At 40.9% G+C, this 22489-nt stretch overlaps 1 protein-coding gene across 6 annotated transcripts in view; it reads left to right on the top strand.

The window, feature by feature from the left end:
• The first annotated feature begins 172 nt into the window (after nucleotides 1-172).
• The window catches only part of DST (dystonin), a 362599-nt gene continuing 340282 nt past the window's right edge, over nucleotides 173-22489 (top strand). The window contains exons 1-2 of one of the 6 annotated variants that reach the window (XM_081828451.1): nucleotides 173-323; nucleotides 484-691. In XM_081828451.1, coding sequence (XP_081684577.1) covers nucleotides 321-323; nucleotides 484-691 — 211 coding nt within the window. In that variant the 5' untranslated portion in view covers nucleotides 173-320. Of the gene's footprint in view, nucleotides 324-483; nucleotides 692-6580; nucleotides 7163-22489 lie in introns of those variants that run through there. The other 5 variants (XM_081828446.1, XM_081828452.1, XM_081828453.1 and 2 more) reach the window with 5 other exon arrangements.

Below are 22489 nucleotides of genomic sequence, written 5' to 3'. Positions count from 1 at the left end.
ACTCCAGTGGTGAGGCGACCTGAAACGGAAAGGAATTTGGACTCAACATCCTGCATTTGTGCTTTGTTTTTGAAACTTCGAGTTCGTTGCATTAATGAATTAACCAGCAGCCTAGTAATGGAAAATGTTTCTCCTGTCCTCGTGGGGGAGCCAAATACTATAGGTTTGTAACAGGAAGGCTGTTGATTCTGGCTTCATTGTTGGGCCAGTCATTTGTGAGCTGGTGGCCGAACCGCAGGCCACACACTTCTGTGCAAATCTTCCATGTATCGGGACTGCCGGGGTTTTGTTTCTGCTGTCGGGGACGCGGCCGAGAAAAGATGGTGAGCCCTGGGTTTCATTTCTTGTTTGTGTATCCTTTCAGTACTGAGGATGGTGCAGGATGCCAGACTCAGTTCGGGGGCAGGGAGGGGGGCTGTTGAAATCCATGAGCATATGTGAGTGTTTTGCTGTTAATGCTTTTTTCTGTGTCATCCTCTGTAGAGTTCCGGGAACGCGTCCTATCGCTGCTCTATGTCTTCCTCTGCGGATTTTTCTGATGAGGATGATTTCAGTCAGAAATCTGGCTCTGCATCTCCAGCTCCGGGAGACACCTTACCCTGGAATTTGCCTAAACATGAGAGATCAAAAAGAAAGATTCACGGGGGCTCGGTGCTGGACCCCGCTGAGAGGGCAGTGCTTAGGATAGCAGGTAAGCGCATCCGGGGAGGGGAGGGACCCCGGTCGAGAGTTGCGGAAATTCATCCATCTGCGCCCCCGGGGGCCATAGCTGGGAGCTGTGCACTGGGCAAAGATTTGGGCTCAAGGTGGGGGAGGAGGATGACTATGTTTACTTTATGCCCGATTTCTATCGAGAAAGCAGTTTGCCCAGCCTGCTGGTGACTAAGCTATTTGGCCCTGTCTTCTGGTTGGATGAATTGATACCTTTGAAATGCAAGGGGATATTTACAGACATCTGCATTAAACTTCCTTATTTACATGCTGTAGCTGCTATGACATTCTGAAAGTATTAACTTCTGTGATTCCTAGTGTATTTGCTAGAAGATGTGAGAAAGCTGCCTTCATTTCCATTTTTGCCCAGGGACACTGAGCTCCGCAGATTTAACTGGGGTGGATTCCTGGTGTTTGGTACCCAGGATTGCAGAGGGAATCAGCAACTTGGATGCCATTTTTTTTTTTTTTTAATGTAGCATCTCTGTCAGCATCATGTGTCCATAGCAGCTTTCTGCCCCTGGTGCTTTTGAGGGTTTAGCCATCATGCATTCCTGATTAATTAATATAGGGGAGGTGCCAACGTTTCTGTTCTGTTACTGGTGTTCCCTTCCACTGGCCGTAAAAGTCGAACCAGAAGGGATGGCTTGTTTTCCCCAACTGAAAGCTGAGACCACTGAGGAAACCAATCCTCCAACCTCGCAGTGTCTGTGTGGTTTCTTCGTATGTGTTCTATGCACAAAACTTGCTTCCTGGGGTGATTGGTCCTCAGTTCCCTCAATAATTTTCGCTCTCTTAGAATGGTAATGGGTAGGATGGACTAAGTCTTTTGGGGCTCTTGCAAAGGCCAAAGGTCAGGTTTTTTTCCAGAGCTGGTTTCTGCAGCCAGTGGATCTGGTCTCCTTTCTTCTCCACTCCCAACCGACTCTCACTCTGGGGTGGTGGTTGTGTGCCCACTGAGTTTCTTTTGCCTGCCACTGTAATGCAAAGCTGGTACTTTATCTTAATCCTCTGAGGGGGCTGGGGGAGGACTAGTCCAGATCCCAGGCACCACAGCAGCAGAGACTCCCCCTACAGTCCCCCCAGTGGGATTTTCTGATGAGGGGGTAAACAAACAGCGCTCAGCCAGCCATTCTCTAGTCTGGGTTTCTGGGGCAACAGCCTTGAGCTTCTTCGGACTTCTGTTGTGAGATGCTGCCTGGTCTCTTCCAGGCCTTGAGGGGAGGGGTGGAGCGTCAAAAGGGTGGGACGAGGGAGGATCCAGGAGGGAGCCTGGGAGCCAAGTAAGAGCAAAACAGGGGTGGCTTGGGGGAGCTGGGACAGACCTAGCTTTCACTACCCTCCTCAAGTACTAAAAAGTGTTTAGTCACTGAGGCCTGACTCCTTGCCCTGTTGAGACACCTCCTCCGCTCCACTCCCCCACGCTGCCCCTCCATGAGTAGGTCTGAGGCACAGAGAGGAGGAGAAAGTGCCTGCAGCCTATCTTTGGCTCAGCAGAAAGGGATGACAAGGTGAAAGGAGGGTGATGAGAGAATTGGGACGGATGCCTGTGTTCCGTTCATTTTTGTGGAAGGAAGAAGGTGCTTTTGGCTTGAGGGTTTTGTTGGTGGTGGCAGACGTGGATATTTTGCTTTTGGTAGTGCAGGAAGGGTTTATGAGAGAAGGATGGGTCAGGTGTTTGTCAGGGGGAATGAGATTATATAAATTGAGGAAAATGACTAGGCTGGAAGTCCGGAGAAGTTGGGGTTACTAATTGTCTGTGTACACTGTAGGTGGGGAAGAAATGGAAGAACTGGGGGTTCTGATGGGAAGCAGTGGACAAGCAGACGCTGATATCAGTAGACTGTAGACTTTTTGAGGGCAGGGGCCATGTCTTATTTGTTGTAAAATGTTCGCTGAGTGGGGATAGCTATGAAGTTAGTGGTCGTTAATGCACTTGTAAACCTCAAAGTTACATACTTTTAAGAAATTAATCAAAAACAAAAAAACTACGAACAGAATAAGCAGCCCTAGTATGGAAATGTGCTACTGTATTTAAGATAAATACTGGTAAGTTGGCTGTTTTCTACACAAATCATAATAATCATATCTTGGGAGCAGAGACCTGGAGGCCAGCCTTCAATATCTGTTTAATAATAATGTGGCTAAAATATGAAATTCAAATATATTATGTGTTCACCACTGATCACCCAGTGTGAAGATAAAGGAACAGGGCATCAGAGGGATTTTGATGTTATGGATAGTTTGAAAATATACCACGAAAAGATTTCGACTTTCAACTTTATTAGACATTTTCATACTCTGCCTGAAACTCACCCCATCTGTGAAATTCATCCCTAGTAAGAGATGGGGTGAGGTTCAGAAATGGTATGAGATGTCCATAGTGTTCATTATTTAGTAATAAAGGAGTTGAAAGTCCAATATTTTTATTTGTTTTTAAGGTCATAAAAATAGAATTGAACATGAAAATGCCTAGAGTCAAAAAGACCATATGGTCTGTGGGATAACTAAATTCCTTCACATTGATCAAGTCCCTGGAATACAATGAAGAAAAGCACATAGTTCTGCTTTTAAAGAAGTTATAGTCCAGTATGATAACTGGATGTATTGTTAGACAGTTACAACGCGGTGTGAGAGATTAGTTGTTATGGCTATATTAGTACCTAATATGAAAAGAACCCAGAGGAGAGTCTAATTAACTTGGACGGAGAAGGGAGCCATGGGAGGTTCCTGAAAGGCTTCTGAGGGAAGTGCCACTTGAAGTGAGGATTGAAGAGCTTGGTGGGAATAGGGGGAAAGGGAAGGCTGCTTCAGAGGGATGGAACCACAAGAACAAAGGAAGGGAGATGTGTTTATATGGAACTTTCAAGTAATATGCATAGTAGAAGATGGGATTTGGTAGAGAATAGCAGAAATGGAAAGGTGCCTGTGTGCAGTACTGAGGAGATTGGACCATTCATGCTGTAAGTGATAGGGAATTATTGAAAGATTTTTCAGCAGTGCAGTGATATAATTAGATTTACATTTTAGAGAGTCTTATGTCACATGTCTGACACTTGACGATTTTAAAAGTGCTTTTGCACTTATTGTAGTGTTCTCATTTTAAAATCGGAGACCGTATGCCTTTCCTATCTCTCAGGGTCAATGTGAGAAAAAGATGACAAAGTGTAAGGAATGGGGCTTTATAATACCCATTGTATAAGTGACTTTTACTTAAGAACTATAGATCTGCTATTTTTAGTTACTGGATATAGTAGGTTAGGTTTTTTAGTCTTGAAGTGCCTGTAAAGGTACATGGTTTGTTGGTGACAGTGCTATTTTAAAATATGGATTTTTGTCCCGTGTAAATTCTTTAAAGTTGGAATTGAAGGATCTAAGCAGAGTCAGACTTTGGACTTAGGCAGACTTGAATTTTAATTCTCCCTCTATCACTAGCCAGTTGTATTTTCTTCAGCAACTTACTGAATTTTTCTCAGCTTCATTTTCTCTATTAAAGGGTCATGGTTGTGGTGAGTAAATAAAGTAATGAGTGCAAAACATTTCGCAAATTCTTTGGCACATGGTAAATGCTGTATAAATGATAGTTTGCTGATGATCAGATGCTCTTAATTTTTAAAAAGATTTATTTATTTATTTGAGAGAGAGAGACCACGAGCAGGGGGAAGGGCAGAGGGAGAGATAGAATCTCAAGCAGACTTTGTGCTAAGCACGGAGCCCAACGTGGAGCTGATCTCACGACCCTGAGATCATGACCCAAGCTGAAACCAAGAGTCAGATGCTTAACTGACTGAGTCACCAGGTGCTCCATGGTCAGATGTTCTTATAAGAACTTACTGTTATCTCATTTAGTCTCTCAACAACCTTATGAAGTAGGTATAATTATTTTCTCCATTTTTCAGCCCAGAAATCTGCTGAGGGAGGAAGAGACTCTTCCCAAGGTCATACAACTAGGAAGTGGTGGATCTATGATCTGAATTCAGGCATTCTTAACTCCAGAGGTCAGCCTCTTAACTGCTGTGCTTAACTCTTCCTTCCCTATGGAATAGACTATTATTATTAGCAGACTGACCCAATAGTACCATTCCAAGAATGCACGGGGCAAAAGCTGTTTTTACAGAAAACCCCCAGTGCTGCTGCTGTTCATTTCGACTGTCTCCTTAAAAGGAGAGTTAAAGTCAATTAAGAGTGCACTGATTATATTCACAAAACTGGATGCTACTGGGTTTCAGTCTCTGATAGAGGCTCAGACTGTGCCCTCAATGACCCTACTCATTGTAAAGGAGACAAAACAGTTTTGAGAGAGATTCATGTACGTGTGTGGTCTATAAATGGAATGACTTTTAGGGATCTAATTGCTAACTCTTTCATTTCAAAAAGGTGTCACAAATGGTGCATGTTTGTTACTTCATCAACTAATATGTACATAAGTGCATACTAAGTTGCGAGAAAACTAGTGATCCTAAGGGCTTGGTGGGACATGGGCTCAAACTCAGATTATAAGCCAATGGTCAGGATAGAAAAGAGAGATAACGGTCTTGTTTGGAATAACAAAAGTAGGCCAGTTGCTCAGAAGAGGTAAAGATTTCCAATTCTAACTCAAGTAAGTTTTTTTTTCAAGAGTGTACAGTTTTTTAGGAGTACTCATCCCCATCTAAGAGTTAATGGAAAATGGTCCAGATTCACAACACTGAAAGGGGAAGAAAAATCATCAAGGACAAAAGGTCAGTACATATGAAAGGAAGAAATAGGGAGGGAGTATGTGGGCAGAAGGTGAAGCTGTCAAGTCAGATGGTCAACAACGCACTGACTTATCTATTAATAATAATAGCTAACACGTATAAAGCCGCAAATTTATAAGGTAGGCACTACTATCCCCATTTTACTGATGAAGAGAGGCCAGAGAGGGTAAGTAACTTGGCCTTGTCACACAGTTAGTAAGGAGGCAGGATGCTGACTTCAATCAGTACTCTTAAACACATCCATTTACGCGTCGTCTGAGTACCAAATGGTGCCTGGACCCTTAAAACTCACCACTTTAGTATATGACATTCCAAAGTTAAGGGAATTGTATCCATTTTATTCAAATTCAGAGGCTATCAGGACTGTGTGGAATGAATAATGGGTAAAGAGGAGGGAGGGGACAAAGTAAGCTGGGGGCTTTGAGAACTGACCGGCTGTGGCCGCCTCGCAGGAGCGCAGCGGCAGATGCGCGGGCCGGCTCTGGGGGGCGGAAGGGAGGGACCGAGGGCTGGTCTGCCGGGCGCGCAGGCGCAGTAGCTCCCAGGCTGTCAGGCCCTGACGCGCCGGGCCACCTGCAGAGGCCCCGCCGCCCCGCCCCCGAGATGTGCCCTGGGCAAGGACCCCTGTTCCTCCCCGCCCCGTGCTGCCACTGAGTGACCCGAGTCCTCCGAGCCATAAGCTGGGTTGAAGAGTATTTTCCATTCTTGTCCCCATCATCCCTTCCCCGGGGAGACCGCCGACAGCTCAGCCCATTGAGGGGTGGGGGGGTGGGTGGGCTGCGCTCGTCGGTGACCGCGATCTGCGGCTTTGTTTTCCAGGCACCTGTTGTGGGTCCCAAATAGAAACCTCACCCTTGGGGATCCGGGCTGGCCGGCCAGCGTCCGGGGGTGGGCGTGCTTGGCCGTGAGATCGACCCGGGTGGGCGGGCCGGGGAGGGGGCCCCGGGGCGCTCGACCCTGCCCGGGAGGGAGGGGCCGAGCCGCGCCGGGGCAGGAGCGGAGCCAGCCGGGGCGCTGACCGCCGCGCTTGCCCCCTCCCTTCCGCCCTCCGCCTTCCCCCCTCCCTCTCTCCGGGGGCGCGGACGAGTGTCTGCGGCGCGGCGGCCAGGAAATGCCGCAGATGCGCCGCGCAGCATCCCGGGCGGAGGCAGCGCGCCTGTCCTCCCGCACCGCCGCCGCGGCCTCGGCCGGGCCCGAAGCAGGCGCCCAGCGCAGGGCCAGGGTGACGGCCGTGCTGGCCGCAGAGGGTCCCGGCGCCTGCCACCCTTCGCCCGTCACCACTGTGCTCCCGGCTCCTCCGCGTGGCGTGGCGCTGCTTGTCGCCGCCCCCGGGCTCGCCGAGATTTGCTGCTGCTGAAACCTGAGAGGGACTCTGGTTCCCCGGAGCGGCGGCCCAGCACCCGCAGCCCGCCAGGGGGCCTGGGCGTTTCCTCTGCCGGCTCCGGCGCCCACCGCCCCCTTGCGCCCCTGGCTCTGCGTCTCCGGCTTCAGCGCTCTCCCCCGGCCCGCCGCTCCTTCCGCTTTTCCAGTTCTCAAGCCTGCGTCTTGCTGACTACGATACTCTCCTGGGTGAGGAGGGGGAAAGGGGAATTGGCCAGTCATCGCTTAGATAAACTTCGGTATGGCGGGGTACCTCTCGCCAGCTGCTTACCTGTACGTGGAGGAGCAGGAGTACCTCCAGGCCTACGAGGATGTCCTGGAGAGGTACAAAGGTACGTAGTCTCCCGTGCTCCGGCTGCGGGGCTTGGCACGCATCAGCTGGGTAACCGTTATCTTTGCTTAACCAGAGCCACTACTGCTTGGGCACAGGTAAACAGGTGTCTGGACCAGTCTTGGGAATGGACCAGGGTTTTTTGGATGGGATTTAGTAACCTCAACTCAGAGAGGGTGGTGGGGTGGGCGATGGTCCGGAGACGCCCTTGGATAGGCTGTGGAGTGGGGGAAAGGTTTGGGTTTCAAGCACATTGCATTTTCTCTCCCTTGTAGAAGCTCTTAAGTACTATGCATAATCATAATTCTTCCTGGGAGGGTGGTTACCGATTAATTCTCCACGGGATTACTGAGGCATTGCTGCTCTTTCTTGCTTTGCATGGGGTATCGGTTAACCATATAAAAAAAGGTTCTTGGGTTCTTAAATAAATGGGCTGTTTCACCACTGAGAGCATCACCAAATCATTTTTCTTAGAATGATTTTATTTGAAAAAAGTTTGTGATTTGTGACTATATACCTATTTTTATGTATCATAAAAATTACTTGATTGTGTGATGAATGAAAGCCTTAAGTCAGTGAGTCTGTTGTAAATTTAAATGTAAAGCAGTAGATTTTGAGGTGCTTTTCTGCCTCTTCTTTATGTTCAGGAAATTCGGTACCACCCTGATAAATTTTTCATATTTTAGTATTGTTTACTTTGACTTTATAGTTAAATATAGTGTTAGACAAAGTTATTTATCGTCTCATCTGAAAGGGTCTTTTTGTCTCTGGAAATCATTTCTCAGTGTGTACAGACAAGAGACACAGTAAGGAGACCAAAACACTCCACACCCAAGGCTAGCTCACAGACCCTTAATATATTAATAGTGAATAGTGGCCTAATTCATAGCTTGGATTCAGAGGGTTTTGCACCTTTCGAATATTTGTTTTGGTCTTAAACTCTATTTATGTAAATTGAATGGGAGTTATATGGTTAAAAATGGCATGCATTAATAGTTTTCTATTAGCAGAAAGTAGAAATATAAAATCCTAAATTGGACAATTAAATTCCAAATTTCCAAAACGCTCAAAATCCACCCCGAAATATGTTTTATCTCTTTCTAGAACATGTTTTGTTGTTGACATTCTTTTAATCCGTGTAGAATTTTGTAAACAGCACAATCAGAATTCCTTTGTGCCAAGACTCTATTGTGTGTAATACTGCCACTGAGCAAGTGCAATGGTATTTTAGGCTAAAGCACATTGGTAGCATTTATGTGTGTGTGCGTGTGTAATTTACTCATGTTTATGTCTGTCTTTACATTTTAAAATAAGGTTCTTAATCAGTTGTCTCCAGAACATGAAAAATGAAAATTATTGCAATATACATTAGTAAACCTTATTGAAGACACACACCTGTGCTGTTTAAAATCCAAAAGCAAAAAAGTCTGAAAGTTTTCAAGTATATACATTCATACTTTTCAAAAAAATTATAGCTGTATGAATTTTTGTCTCCAGGTGACTTTGAAAACAATAATTGAAGTGCTGCTTTGACTTGTCTTGAGGAAGCAGATATTCTTTAAACGCTTGCTTCTATTTGCCTTTGGAAATAAAAAGACCTGAAGGCCATTGCAGTTCTCACTACACTTCATTTTAATTGTAGCCTAATGATCATCATTGCAGTTAAACATACACTTTTCAAACCTACAGTCCAAAATTTCACTGAAAAAGTGAGTCATATTACCTTCATTTTCTTTGTGGTTTTAAAATGCTTAGGTCATCGATTTGTACTTGGCTTTATAGATGTTCTATGTTTCATTTAGTTTTGGAAAGGAAAGTAAGAGTATTGGCCAGTGTATTATACGTAAAGCTGGGGACCTGGAAAACTCATTGTTTCCCAATGTGTTTTGAAGCCAGTTATGATTTCCCATCAGTATCCAATAGGATGACTTCACTATCGTGCTTATTATCCTGATGACTTGCAACGAGGGCTGATCTAATCAGGAAAGAATTGTAGGCTTTGAATAGGGAGTGTCAGTTCACTAAACTTTCAAAGTACAGTTGCTCATTTTCTGAAATCATGCATTGTTCAAACATTTCACATTCCCATTTGAATTTAAGAGAGGTTATTTGGATTTTTATTTCTGACAAAGTTCCTTGGTTACAGAATGAGTTTGCATTCAGCTAGAGTATTATCAGGTTGCCAAGTTATCATATGCCCCAGCTGTTGAATAGTGTAAGTGGTGGAGTCAGCTGGAAGAAATTCAGAATTTGTTGTCAGAAACGTAGAATTATAATAATCTATACTGTCAGCAGTTATGAGTATTGGATTTAGAAGTTGAGTTTTGTTAGGCTTAGTCCTCAGATGGCCTATGCAAGGACTTCCAACCTAGCCCTTTGTAGAAAACTGAGTAGTGGCAAGTGAGTGAGCCCTAATTACTTATGGTGTGGTCTATTCTTGTGTCTTGCTTTGGTCCTTTACTTCTGAGTGAAAATAGGCAACTGTTTTCTGAATTAGAATAACATAGAAAGAGCTGCTTGCTGCAGAGAAGAGTGCAGTGCTCTGATTCATATTCTAGTCCTCTTATAAGACGTATTCATAGCCAGAATATTCAGGGTATCTGATTTTTTTTTTTAAAGATTTTTTTTTATTTTATTATTTGACAGAGAGAGAATGAGAGAAAGAGAGCACATGAGAGGGGGGAGGGGCAGAGGGAGAAGCAGGCTCCCCGCTGAGCAGGGAGCCCGATGTGGGACTCGATCCTGGGACTCCGGGATCATGACCTGAGCCGAAGGCAGTCGCTCAACCGACTGAGCCACCCAGGTGCCCTCAGGGTATCTGATTAAAAAAACATCACGTTACTTCAGCTAATAGCACAGTCAAGGTGAGTAAAGGCATTTATTTACAAATAAAACATATTTACTTATTGTTTATGCTAGAAATTGCCCATGTCATTGGCTTTTTAAATATATATTAGATTATCCAGTGTATTTACCAGGAAATACAAAACATGTTTAGCTTAGCATGAAAGGACAGAATGATCCCTCTTGGTGGTTTCTTTTTTTTGGGCGGGGGCAGTGTAAGGAAACTAACCTGTATACTGTTATTTTAATTATTTTTATATTATTAATATTAGCTGTCACTTGAATTTATGAAATTCTGCTATTTAATTCTGTCATTGGAAGATTTAATTTTCTCAACACACTTTTTGAAAAGGTTAAGTGTGAAAATGACATCATTAATGTGAATCCAATAAATTTTATTTTGTACATTTTAGACTTAAAAAGAAGGTAAATTATTTCAGTCCAACAAAACGGATGTTTTCCATTGATCTGGAAATTAATCAGTTATCCCCAGACAACTGTAAAAAGTATTTCACTACCATTCTCTGTCAAAGCTGAGTGGCAGATTTGTTACTTGTCTAGAACATCACTAAAAAATCCTCTTTGATTATTTAGAAAGAAAGGCAAATTTTTTTGTTTGTTTTCCATGGAAACTTTGAGTAATTGCTTTAGTCCCTTCTCTCAGGGCTATGTAATTCTGCCTATGTGCTTGGTGACCAAAGGGACTTAGGACCACTACACCTGTAGTTTTCATTTTCAGTTCAGTTTTATGGCCTGCATAGATGTGTGGTTGTAAAAAATCCTGTCATTTTGCTGTGTGAACCAACTCTGGTGCCATTTGTATTGAAAGTTGGAGTGGGAAGGTTTCTGGGAACTTCCCCCCGCCTTCATACTGTGTAGTCTTGGATGATCTTGCTCAGTGGTTTTCACTTGGCTTCCAGGATTCTGCAAAAACTTGATTTCAGATTTCATCTGCTCATGCTCTGCTCATGGCTTAATGTAATAGTCAGTTGTGTAATCGGTGAACTTTAACTGTGCTGCATCATGATAGTATTTTAGTGTAGTTAGTTATAACAGCATTAGTCTGGGCTTTTTCTTTTAACAAATGAAAGGCGCTTCATCTGGTAATGAGAGTTAGTGAAGGTTGTATTTGGTTTGTTTGTAACAGAAAACAGACGGTAGTGTTTCTTTGTCTCTGGTACTGAGAAGCTGTGGTAGGCAGGTAGGCAGACCAGGGTTGTAGGGTACCTCTATTTGCCAGTGGTACCCGAGTTTCTGTACTGCTGCTTAGCCAGTTCTCAGGGGCCGCTCAGCCCCTGAGATGTCTTTCTGTCATCACAAGATGGCTGTTCCTCTTACAGCCCTTGTGTCTTACTTCCAGATGGAAGAAGAATTGCAGGGGTGCCTCGGTGGCTCAGCTGGTTAAGCATCCGACTCTTGATTTCGGCTCAGGTCATGATCCTCAGGGACCTGGGATTGAGCCCCACCTGGTGCTCCGCAGTCAGAGTGGAGTCTGCTTGTGTCTTTCCCTCTGCCCACCCCCAGCCCCGCTAATAAATAAATTTAAAAATCTTTAAAAAAAAGAGAGAAAAAGAGGAATTGCAAGGACAAAGGACAGAAGGTGCAAACTAGTTGAGTCAGCCTCCTTTTAAAGAGCTTTTTTAGAAGCCCACTTAGCAACTCTCACTAGTGTCTCACTGGCCGGAACTGTTAAAGGGGCCACTACTGTCTGCATAGCAGACTAGGAAAGTACCCATTTGAACGCGGCTGAAGTGCTGTTGGTTGAAGAGTCAGGCAAAAATGGATATAGGGTTTGCAACCCACCAGTGTCTAGCACACAGAGGGTAAAGTATCTGCCCTGAAAGTGGAAGCTTAAAGTTTGGACACGTGTTAACGACCTTAACGCAATATATTTGACTTTGCTAAAGTTTAAGAGAATATCTGAAAGCTCCGTTGAAATCTCTGAGGATTTTCAAAACGACCTGGTTGAATGTTTTACAATGTTACACCATGGGTTTAAAAGTAATTTCTTCCCAAATCATTAGGATTTAAATTGGCCAAAGAATTTACTCATTGCCTCATCCCATAAGAAACACGTATCAGTCCAGGAACGTAAGCAGTTATTAGATATTGTTAGTGAATTTAACTTTGAACCCAAAATAGCAGACTGATGCTCCTTTAGTTTCTTTTGTTCTGACTTAGACTTTTGTAGTTATCTCAACATTTGTTTGCTCAGGGACTTTAAAAAAGCTTTGTGCTTTTGAAAAAGTTTTTATTTGAGCCATTTGGAGGTGCTTATTATCTGGCTCAGTGACGATTGTAGGCAATAAATGACACAGAAGGAGAGGCAGTAGGGACAATTTATTGTTTTATGGTTATTCTGTAGCCAGGCAAAGAAGCTTCTGTGTTTCTGTGTTTGGGTCATGTGAGCCCAGGAGCCTGGCTCTTTGGGGAGCTGGACTGTTTGCCCAAAGTGTCTTCATGAAATTAGAGACTGTAAAAACATCTGAAGCTATCGAGGTGACAAAAAGATGGAGTATCTAGGCTGTCGTGTGGTTCCTTTCTGTTTTGGTTCCACAACTGAGTATAAAAATGTATAAGATTACCTGACTGTCTATGTCTGATGAACAAATTAAACGAAATTTGTAGTTTAGAATGTTTAGTATTTCTTATTAATTAAAAAGAAACTCGGGTGCTTCTGTTACATGGGACTTTTCTGTCTATAATGGCTTTTGAGAAAGGAAGACTTTTGTGTCCATTTCCCGGCTCTTACTAAGTTAGGCATCACATGCTACCTATTTCCAAAGAGGAATTTCAGGCAGCTATCTGCTGAAGTACATCATTATTTCTGTAAGAGATCAAATAAGGCTTTTATTTATTTATTTTTTGGTTTATTTCTTTAATGCAGTTTTATTTGCTGTTATTTTTCAACCTACTCTTATCTCTTGTAGAAGAGGAAGCAAATAATTCTGCTTGGGTTGGGTGTTGGGGAAAGGTTTGTACTTGGGGTCAAATGGGATTTTACCTCGTGAGAAGGTGAAGGTACCAGGGAGAAAAGCTCAAGAGGAGAGACTAGCGTGACAGTACCATTTCATTAGCATAACCACAGAATCCATTTTGAATGTTTGGCTAATGTGCACAGTAAGTTTTAGAGACGGGAGTGCATAGAGGTTGTAGGAAGATGGAAATGGGTAAATATGGAGGGTAATGTTGGACCAGATCGAAAAGGGCCTTGAATGCCACACTGAGGATGAAGTTTGGGCTTTATTCTGTAGGTAGGGAAGGGAACCCTGATGATGTTCAGTGGGATGTTACCAATGAGAATAGCGTTTAGGGAGATAACTCTGGAAAGGAAGATTCAGGAAGCAGGTAGACAGGTTGAGAGGCCGTTGTAAAATTATGGTGGTTGGAATGGAAGGCTGATTCAGGAGAAATGATAGAAATTGACAGGATGGCTAATTGGTTGGTTTTGAGTGTGGAGACAGGAAGGGGCACAACAGCTTCCATTGTTGAAGTTGTATTGAAGAAGTTTGGAGTATTTTCTTTTTAATTTGTGTAAAAAAATTTGTAGTGTGTTCATTAGAAAATGTTTTCGAAATAAATTTTTAATATTAATCATTGTTAGACCTTCTTTGGTAGTGAAATGGAATGAATGTTGTTTTGCTTGACCTTGGAAATACAGCAAGTAGTATGACCTAGAAAACTAGAATGTTCTAGTTAATGTAGGGCTCCTTAAGTAATAGCTTATCTTGTTGGGAATCCTCTGAACAGGATTTGTATTATCTTACAGCAGTGAATTTGTTTTCTTTAAGCAAATAAAATTATGGTTTAAGATCCTTTGTAGAAGATTAAAAAACAAATCTTTCAATATATTTCAATAATTTTTTTCACTTGGTTTTATTTAAAAGACCTCTTTTTTTCCTACATAAACTTGAGATTTGTAGAGTCAGTTTTGTTTGTTATATAAGAAGTTCAGTGGTTATATGATCATGTAAGTTCTAAGCCATCCTTAAGTTTATGGGTTCAGCTTTTATACACCTACTTATATACTGGACAGTGCTGGGTATTGCTAATGAAGTATATATGTATCATTTTTAATTCTCATTACTCTTTATTTTGGCTACAACTACTACCATTTTACCAATATGGAAATGGAATCTTAGAGAAGTTAATTTTCCTGAGATCATATAGCTATAAGTGGTGTCTGTGGCATTTGAACATAAAGTGTATATTTGACATAAACTATGTATTTTGAATTTCATTACATTGACTGGTAAATGTTGCAGAAGTTGTTTTTATGAATATTTTTTATTAGGATTATGATTTTGATTAATACGAGGACTCCTTGAGATGTGTTAAATGGATGCATGAAGTTAAAATTAATAGTTTAAAAATTTATAGAGATTTATTTCAATTCAAATGTTAAATAGACTTTGGAGCTTGAACTTTTATATCTTAGCTGGATTATAAATTCTAATTATTAGATATCCATGAAAGGAAAATAAAATTTTAATGTGAACATTTTTAGTGTGTATTTTGGTTGAGAAAATTTTGAAAAGAATTAAGTTTTGTAAATGTCACCAGTGAATGTGGCTGCTTTGATACATGCCTGAAATGTTTCCTGGAAAGAATCGTCAAAGGGAATTGACAAAGTCCTGATTTTTCTCTAGTGGGTAAAAATATTTCTCAGTGAATCCTGGTATTAAAGGCATTATACAATGATTCTATTGTCCCAGTGAATTAAAACATGCCCTTATTTTCAGTGTTTGAGTTCTCCATCTGGCCATGCCAGTGTAACAGTTTGTATTCTTGATTCTTGGTATGGAATACTACTACTTGGTGGCTTATTTTTTTTTTTTAAGATTTTTTTTTATTTATGTATTCATGAGAGACAGAGAGAGAGAGAGAGAGAGAGAAGCCGGCTCCCAAGGAGCAGGGAGCCCGACGTGGGACCCGATCCCAGGACCCTGGGACCATGACCTGAGCCGAAGGCAGACGCTTAACCATCTGAGCCACCCAGGTGCCCCTTGGTGGCTTATTTTACTACCTTCATTAAGCCAGTGAGGTATGATGCATCAGGTCTACCTCACTGGGCTCGTGATAGTCGGATAGAGTAGTGCATATGAAGTATTTTGAGCCGTAGAGATTACGTAGACCGTCAGCGAATGAGGTAGACCCAAGAACTCAAGTCCCTGGCGCCTCTTAGGCCAATAGCCTTTTTTTAATTTATTTTTTTGAATGAATAGTCTACTTTGAGAGCAGTTTTAGGTCATAGAAAAATTGGGCAGAAAGTACAGAGTTGCCATATACTCTCTCCCCTCCCTTCACAGTTTCTCCTTTTGATATCTTGCACTGGTGTGGTACATTTGTTATAATTGATAACAGTAAGTACAGCACCTTATATGTTTGTCATATCTTTACATATATGACTTGATTTGATTCATATATCAATTGATAACCATTCCTCCAGGTCCCTTCATGGCTTGAGAGCTCATTTCTTTTTATTGCTGAATAATATTCCATTGTTTGGATGTACCACAGTTTGTTTATCCACTCACCTGTTGAAGGACATCTTACTTGCTTTCAATTTTGTCAAGTATGAATAAAACTGCTATAAACATTTGTGTGCAGGGTTTTGTATGGACATAAGTTTCCAACTCGTTTGGGTAAATACCTAGGAGTACAACTGTTGGATCATGTGGTAAGGCTTTGTTTGCCTTGTAATAAACTGCTAAATTGTCTTCCAAAGTGGCTGTACCATTTTGCATTCCCACCAGTGATGAATGAGAGTTCTTGTTCCTCCACATCCTCATGAGCAGCGGGTATTGTCAGTATTTTGGATTTTAATCATTTTAATAGGTGTGTAGTGGTATTGAATTGTTTTAATTTGCAGTTCCCTAATGACGTATGATGTGGAACATCTTTTTATATGCTTATTTGCCATCTGTTTATCTCTTTTGGTGAGGTTCTATTCAGATTTTTGCCCACATATTTTTAAATTATTTATTTGAGACAGACTGAAAGAGAGCGAGCAGGGGGTGGGGCAGAGGGTGAGGGAGAGGGAGAGAATCTCAAGCAGACTGTCTGCTGAGCACAGAGCCCGACACGGGGCTAGATCCCACAACCCTGAGATCATGACCTGAGCCGAAACAAGAGTTGGACACTTAACCACTGGAGCCACCCAGGCACCCATTGCCCACTTTTTAACTGGATTATTTGTTTTCTTAATGTTGAGTTTTAAGAATTCTTTGTATGTTTTAGATAATAATCTTTTATCAGATATGTGTTTTGCAAATGGTTAATAATTTTTTATACTGTTACCTCCTTTTGACACTTTTAAACCATTGCACATTATAGATATTATTTAAATAAGGCCCTATTTTCTTTCATCTGGTCATATTGTTTTTAAGTACTAATTTGTTTTGGGTACATGCATTGACTGCTACAGCTACTTCATAGGATTGCATGCGGCAGCCCAGAGTTCAGCTATCTGACAGTTTGCTTAGTATATCTGCATATGCTGCTGCTGCGATTCAGGTATCCAGTTGGTTGGCAGCTATGATGCTTTATAGCACTTGAGTCTAAAATTAGTTGAACTGTTCTATTTTAAGGATAAACTGAAATTAGTAGTCCATGTCCTGAAAAACATGTGAAAGTTAAACTCTTAGGATATTGGATTACTTATTTAAAATGTAATCAGAAGTAGGGTTAGATAGATAGTTGTTGGTTTTAATTTTTTTTTAGCAAGTTTTTGTTATGGCAATTTGATTTTAGCCTGGGTATAATGGTATAATGTATATGATATCTAAGAACATAAAGTTTTACTTTTGTCTCTTAGACTGAAGACAGTGCTTTTACCAAAGTGATCATGTTTGAGTTTTAAAATCATATGAGTTAAGAGGAAGAACAAGATTACCTGGTTTTGCCTTTAGTGTATTTTAGAAGAGCCACACATTGAGAACATTTATGAATGCTGGAACACCACTTGTGTGGTAGGCACCTTTGCTAGGGGAAAGAAGGTGAATGATTAAAGGAGTATTTGGTGGTTCCTTTTGTGATCTTTATAATTTTATCTACATAACAGAAACTAGAGAATATTGAAAATAGTAGATAAAAAACCTGAGTAATTGAAATTCAGAGTTTGATTTTGGATATAGTATGGATTTTATAATCCCATTAAGTGAGGGCTTATGGTTATGAATATATTTGCAATGTGACTTTATCCTTAAAGCAATCTCAGAAGCAATAACAATTTAGCTACTATATATAATTTGTATATTTTTTCTTTGAAAAATTTTGGAGGGAAAGAAGGATTGAAGAATTCTGAGTTACAGAAAGCAAAATGCGAGGATACTGTGCTTTCTTTGTGGAAAAACAGAGATGTACTTAGTCTTCATCATTTTCCAATTAGAACACTATACAGAAATTTAAATTTGTGCCTCAGTAGAATTAAAATAATAAAATAGAATGAAATATTTTTGTTATTAACATTTCTTTGAAAACAAGCCGCATTGTTTCCAACCTCATATTTCTAATCCGGAATTAATTGATACCATGCTTGAAGTGAACAAATCACCATTAACATACACTCTCCCCCAACTTCATCACATTTTGTAATCAGTGTATGCCTAGAAGAACTGGGAAGGGACGAAGCACTTGGGGCCAGGAGAAATTGGTCTTCACCAAATTGGAATATGTGATTGAATTCTAAATATTTATTTATTTTTAAAGATTTTATTTATTTATATGTGTGTGAGAGAGAGAGAGAAAGCATGAGCCAGGGGCTGGGTGGGGGGGGTTGCTGGTGAGAGCAGAGGGAGAAGCAGGCTCCCCGCTGAGCAGGGAGGCCGACTTGGGGCTCGAACCCAGGACCCTGAGATCATGACCTGAGCTGAAGGCAGACGCTTAACTGACTGAGCCACCCAAGCTCCCCTGATTCTAAGTATCTATTGATCATATGCTTCAAAAATGTGCAAAGGAACTAGGGCCTGCAGAAAGAAGAGGAACATAGGGCTATAGGACTGTAGCTTCCCAAAGAGCACATTTTGGTGAGGAAAGTGGACCAGCTCTGCTCATTATAAGTAGGGCCACAAAAGAGGAAGAATCTGAGCATCCAAGGGTTTTATTAGCAGGGTTGGCTATTTGAAGGAAAGCAGAATTTCAATAGGGGTGTTTGTATGGAGGGTGGATAGTGTCAGCAGAAGGTTTTCTCCACCTTACCATTTCATCTGGACAATATGACCTCATGTTTCGTTCACTCTGCATTGTAGGAAAAGTATTATCATAATGATTTAATCAATACTTTAATGTAAACCAGGCAAGTTTCATTTTTAGGTATCCGTGTTAAGTTGAAAATTTTATCCTCTATTTTTAAGAACTCTGGTAATACCTACATATATATTATCAAACCTGAGGATTTAGTAATGAGAAATTACTTTAAGGTGTGGTTTCAGCAAATGTAAAGATTGAATGAGACACTTAACATGGTGTAGGAAACTCTGGATTAGTTTGATGATATAATAAGTACAGCACCTTCTATGTTTGTCATTATCTTTACATATATGACAGGATTTGATTCATATAACAACTCTCTCAGACAAGTAACATAAGAGCCAGTGCCCTTATTTTATAGCCAAGGAAACCAAGGCTCCTATGATTGCATTGATTCAGTGGCTGACGGGAGATTAGAATCTTGGTCCTCTGACAGCTGGTCAGGAGAGTACTCTACTATAGATAATTGTGGCCCATCTTAGTAAACAAAGTTATCATTAATAGTATAAATTATAAGTAATATATCTAATGAGAAGTAAATATTCTCTGTTTAAGTAAATAGCCACTGAATATATCCTGGGATTGGTAGATGTCCATATTTTGTTTTACTTTTTATTTAATGTAAGTTTGGGCTGCCCATAATCCATAAACTTTTTGTTTAACGTGGTTTTGGGCTGTCTATAATCCATAAACCTTAGTAAGAAATTCTGTTGCTGGCTGTTGAGGATTTAGTTACTTGAGGGAAAAATTCCATTATCCTTTATTTCCGTTGTTAATAGAAGCAGCTTTTAAAATTACAGGGTTTAACATTTCGACAGAAGCACTATCCTATTGACTAAAGGTGTAATTTCTTTATTACTCAATGGAAAAGGAAGAACTGTGTAAGTACTTGGGGGAATGTTAAAGAAAAATCTGATACAAACTAACATTTTTGGAAAATAAAGAAATGTACAAAATATGAATAAAAAATATGTAGTGAGATGTATTTCCTTATCTTTTTCCATTTCTCTTCTTTTTTAAATATAGACCATTTAAAAATCACTGTAAAGTTTTGTATCCTGCTTGTTTATTTAATATATCATGGCATGTTCTAATGCCATTAAATATTATTTCAAAACATTTTTAATGACTCATGCATGTATTCCATTATGTAGTGGAATAAACAATGTCATGAAACCTTTTAAGCAGTTTTGTATCCTGGTGGGTGTTGGTGAATATTATTACACTGATATCTTTTGACCTAATTGCAAACTTCAAAAATAAAAGTTTTCAAGGTAAGAAAGAAATCAGGGATTATATAAGTCACTTAATTAACTGTTTCTAAGGTACTGCCTAATTCATGATTGAGTGGATTCTTGAGTTATATATATATCTAACTTAAAAATTCTAGTCACTCTGAATTTTAGAAATTCGATGGTAAAGAAGCAAGGACTAATAATCAGGAATCTGGTTTCCATTCTTGACTCTTATGCTAACTAACTAGACTTGGATGGGTTTATAAATTAACATGAATGATTGCTAAGGTTTCTTATCTTTCTATAATACTTGCTTTAATGAAGTAATTCATTATTTATTCATTTGAAAAACATTTATTGAGTACTTTTGTGTGCCAGCAAGTATGTTAGATCCTTAAGGTAATAGATAGAAAAAAGTTAGTGGTCTTTTATGTTTTTGTTGAGTTGGAATGTATCGCTTTATACCGATATGATCTGTTTATCCTTGACATCACTTTCTGACATATTTTCTATTTATTGTTTATGGCATCTATCTCATTTAAAATTTTTGAAATGATCAGCATATTCACGGTTTTTATTTTGTTCAAAAACTATTATTGATTCCTTTTGAAACCTTTTTTTGGTTTGTTTTTTAAGTAGGCTCCAAGCCCAACATGGGGCTTGAACTCACAACTCTGAGATTAAGAGTTGTGTGCTCTACCGCTGAGCCAGTCAGGCGCCCCTGAAAACCTTTTTTAAATGCCTTCAGGGCTCTTGATATAGGTTGAAATTGATTGCATTTGTATTTCATTATTTGTGCTAATCTTCAAGACTACTGTTTATTAATGGTGCTGAATTAAGCAGTACTTTGGAGGATTAGGTTTTTCTGTAACACTGAAGTAGAACTTTGGAAGAAATTCATATTTTTATAAGTTTTTTCATTCTCATCACCTGCATTAATGATATGTAAACTTGGTGCCTTCAGGTGTGTGCAAATGAGCTCTTTTTGGAAGTTTTTTTTTTTAAAGATTTTATTTATTTATTTGACAGAGAGAGACACAGCGAAGAGGGAACACAAGCAGGGGGAGTGGGAGAGGGAGAAGCAGGCTTCCCACGGAGCAGGGAGCCCGATGCGGGCCTTGATCCCAGGACCCTGAGATCATGACCTGAGCTGAAGGCAGACGCCTAACGACTGAGCCACCGAGGCGCCCCTCTTTTTGGAAGTTTTTAAATTGTCATCTGCCCTGTCACTGTGTGTTATTCCTGCATGGCTAGGTCTGTGTTTCTTTTGTTTTTAGTTAAATGATAACCATATATAAATTTTTTAAAGATTTTATTTGAGAGAGAGAGGGAGAAGGGAGCACGAGTAGGGGGAGGGCAGAGGGAGAGCGAGAAGCAAACTCTCTGTTGAGCAGGGAGCCCGATGCGGGGCTCAATCCCGGGACCCTGGGATCATGACCTGAGCCGAAGGCAGACGCTTAACGACTGAGCCACCTGGGCACCCCTCCCCCGCCTACATAATTTTGAGGAAAGGCCTAAATGTTGTCTCCTTCGAGCTTCCTCCTTCCATCTCTGGTTAAATGGAAGATCTCTTTTGTGGTACATTTAATTTTTCACTTCAGTAATGAATGTGAACAAACTGTTCCTGGTTGGCCATATTTTGAGTCTGAGATGGAGCTGCAACCTCAGGACTAAGGATTGTGGTATTCAGTTTTGAAGCATCTTCATTCTGGGCGATTGCTTAAGCTGCTTAGATTTGTTTTTCCCTTCCCTTGTTCTTCCCTGCCTCCCAAGGTAACAGAGCTATTGGATAGTTTTGCATCTAACCCTGATTCTACTTTCCTACCTGCCCATCTTTGAGAATTGGAATGGAAAAGATAGAAACACTGAATGTGCTGACTTTCTGTCATTTCATTTTATCCTCGAAAAAACTTAAGTCTAGAGAAGTAGGACGAGCAAATGGAGAAGCAAGATCAAAACTGAGGTCTCCTGCTTTCCCTTTCTCCACGTTGCTTGGTCTCCTTTTTTTTACTTGCTGATAGATAGAAGGGATGCTTTCATTGGGTGAATCTTAAGTCACATAATGGAAAAGCCTTGGCTTGCCAGAGAATTAGTAAGGAAAATAATACAGAACAATGAGTGGAGGAAGTGAAGCAATAACAGAAGTCATAATGGCTTTTAGACATGCAGGAAGAATGCTGAATTTTCAGTGTTGGATTTGATTTTTTTTTAAAGTTTTTATTTATTTAAGTAATCTCTACACCCAGCGTGGGGCTTGAACTCACAACCCTGAGATCAAGAGTTGCATGCTTTTCTGACTGAGCCAGCAAGGCGCCCCTGATGTTTATATATTTGAGGGACCAGTGGTACTTCCGTGATGGTAAATTGCATGCAGCAGGCTCATCAGTGTTCTGGGGCTTTAAGAAATAGATTGGGCTTAATGTAAATTGAAATTACAATATGCAATTAAAATATTCCTCCATCTTGGGATGCCTGGGTGGCTCAGTCAGTTGAGCGTCTGCCTTCAGCTCAGATTATGATCCCAGGGTCCTGGGATCGAGCCCCACATCAGGCTCTCTGCTCTGCGGGGAGCCTGTTTCTCCCTCTGCCTCTGTCTCTCATGTATAAATAAATTTAAAAAAAAATCTTAAAATATTCCTCCATCTTGAAAGGTCCAGTGCCAATTTGGCTGCAGCCTTTTTTTTTTATCAGCATGTGGATATTTGGCTCTTTCCTGGTTAGCTACCAGATGCAGGCTCCAGGAAGGTGGATCTGAGCACCCCTATAATTTACCCCTTCCCCATAGCCTGCATTCTGAGGTTTGGCTGGAATCTGGACCCTTCCCTTCTGCTGTGGATCAGGGCTGAAAAGAGGAGAATATGATGCTATGTGACCTTAATTCTAATACATTTAGAGAATAGGTAGGAGTGGCAGTGGAAGGGATGGAAAGTTTGCTCACACCTCAAATGGGCATATGGTATGTGTGCAAGGTAGAGCTATAGAGAAGGAAAGAGTAGAGA

The sequence above is a fragment of the Leptonychotes weddellii genome, chromosome 8 (genome assembly GCF_054177405.1).
Source record: "Leptonychotes weddellii isolate Sample4059 chromosome 8, ASM5417740v2, whole genome shotgun sequence".
Classification (NCBI taxonomy): Eukaryota; Metazoa; Chordata; class Mammalia; order Carnivora; family Phocidae; genus Leptonychotes; species Leptonychotes weddellii.
Note: the sequence above shows the minus strand (reverse complement) of the source record. Positions and strands in the feature narration are given on the sequence as shown.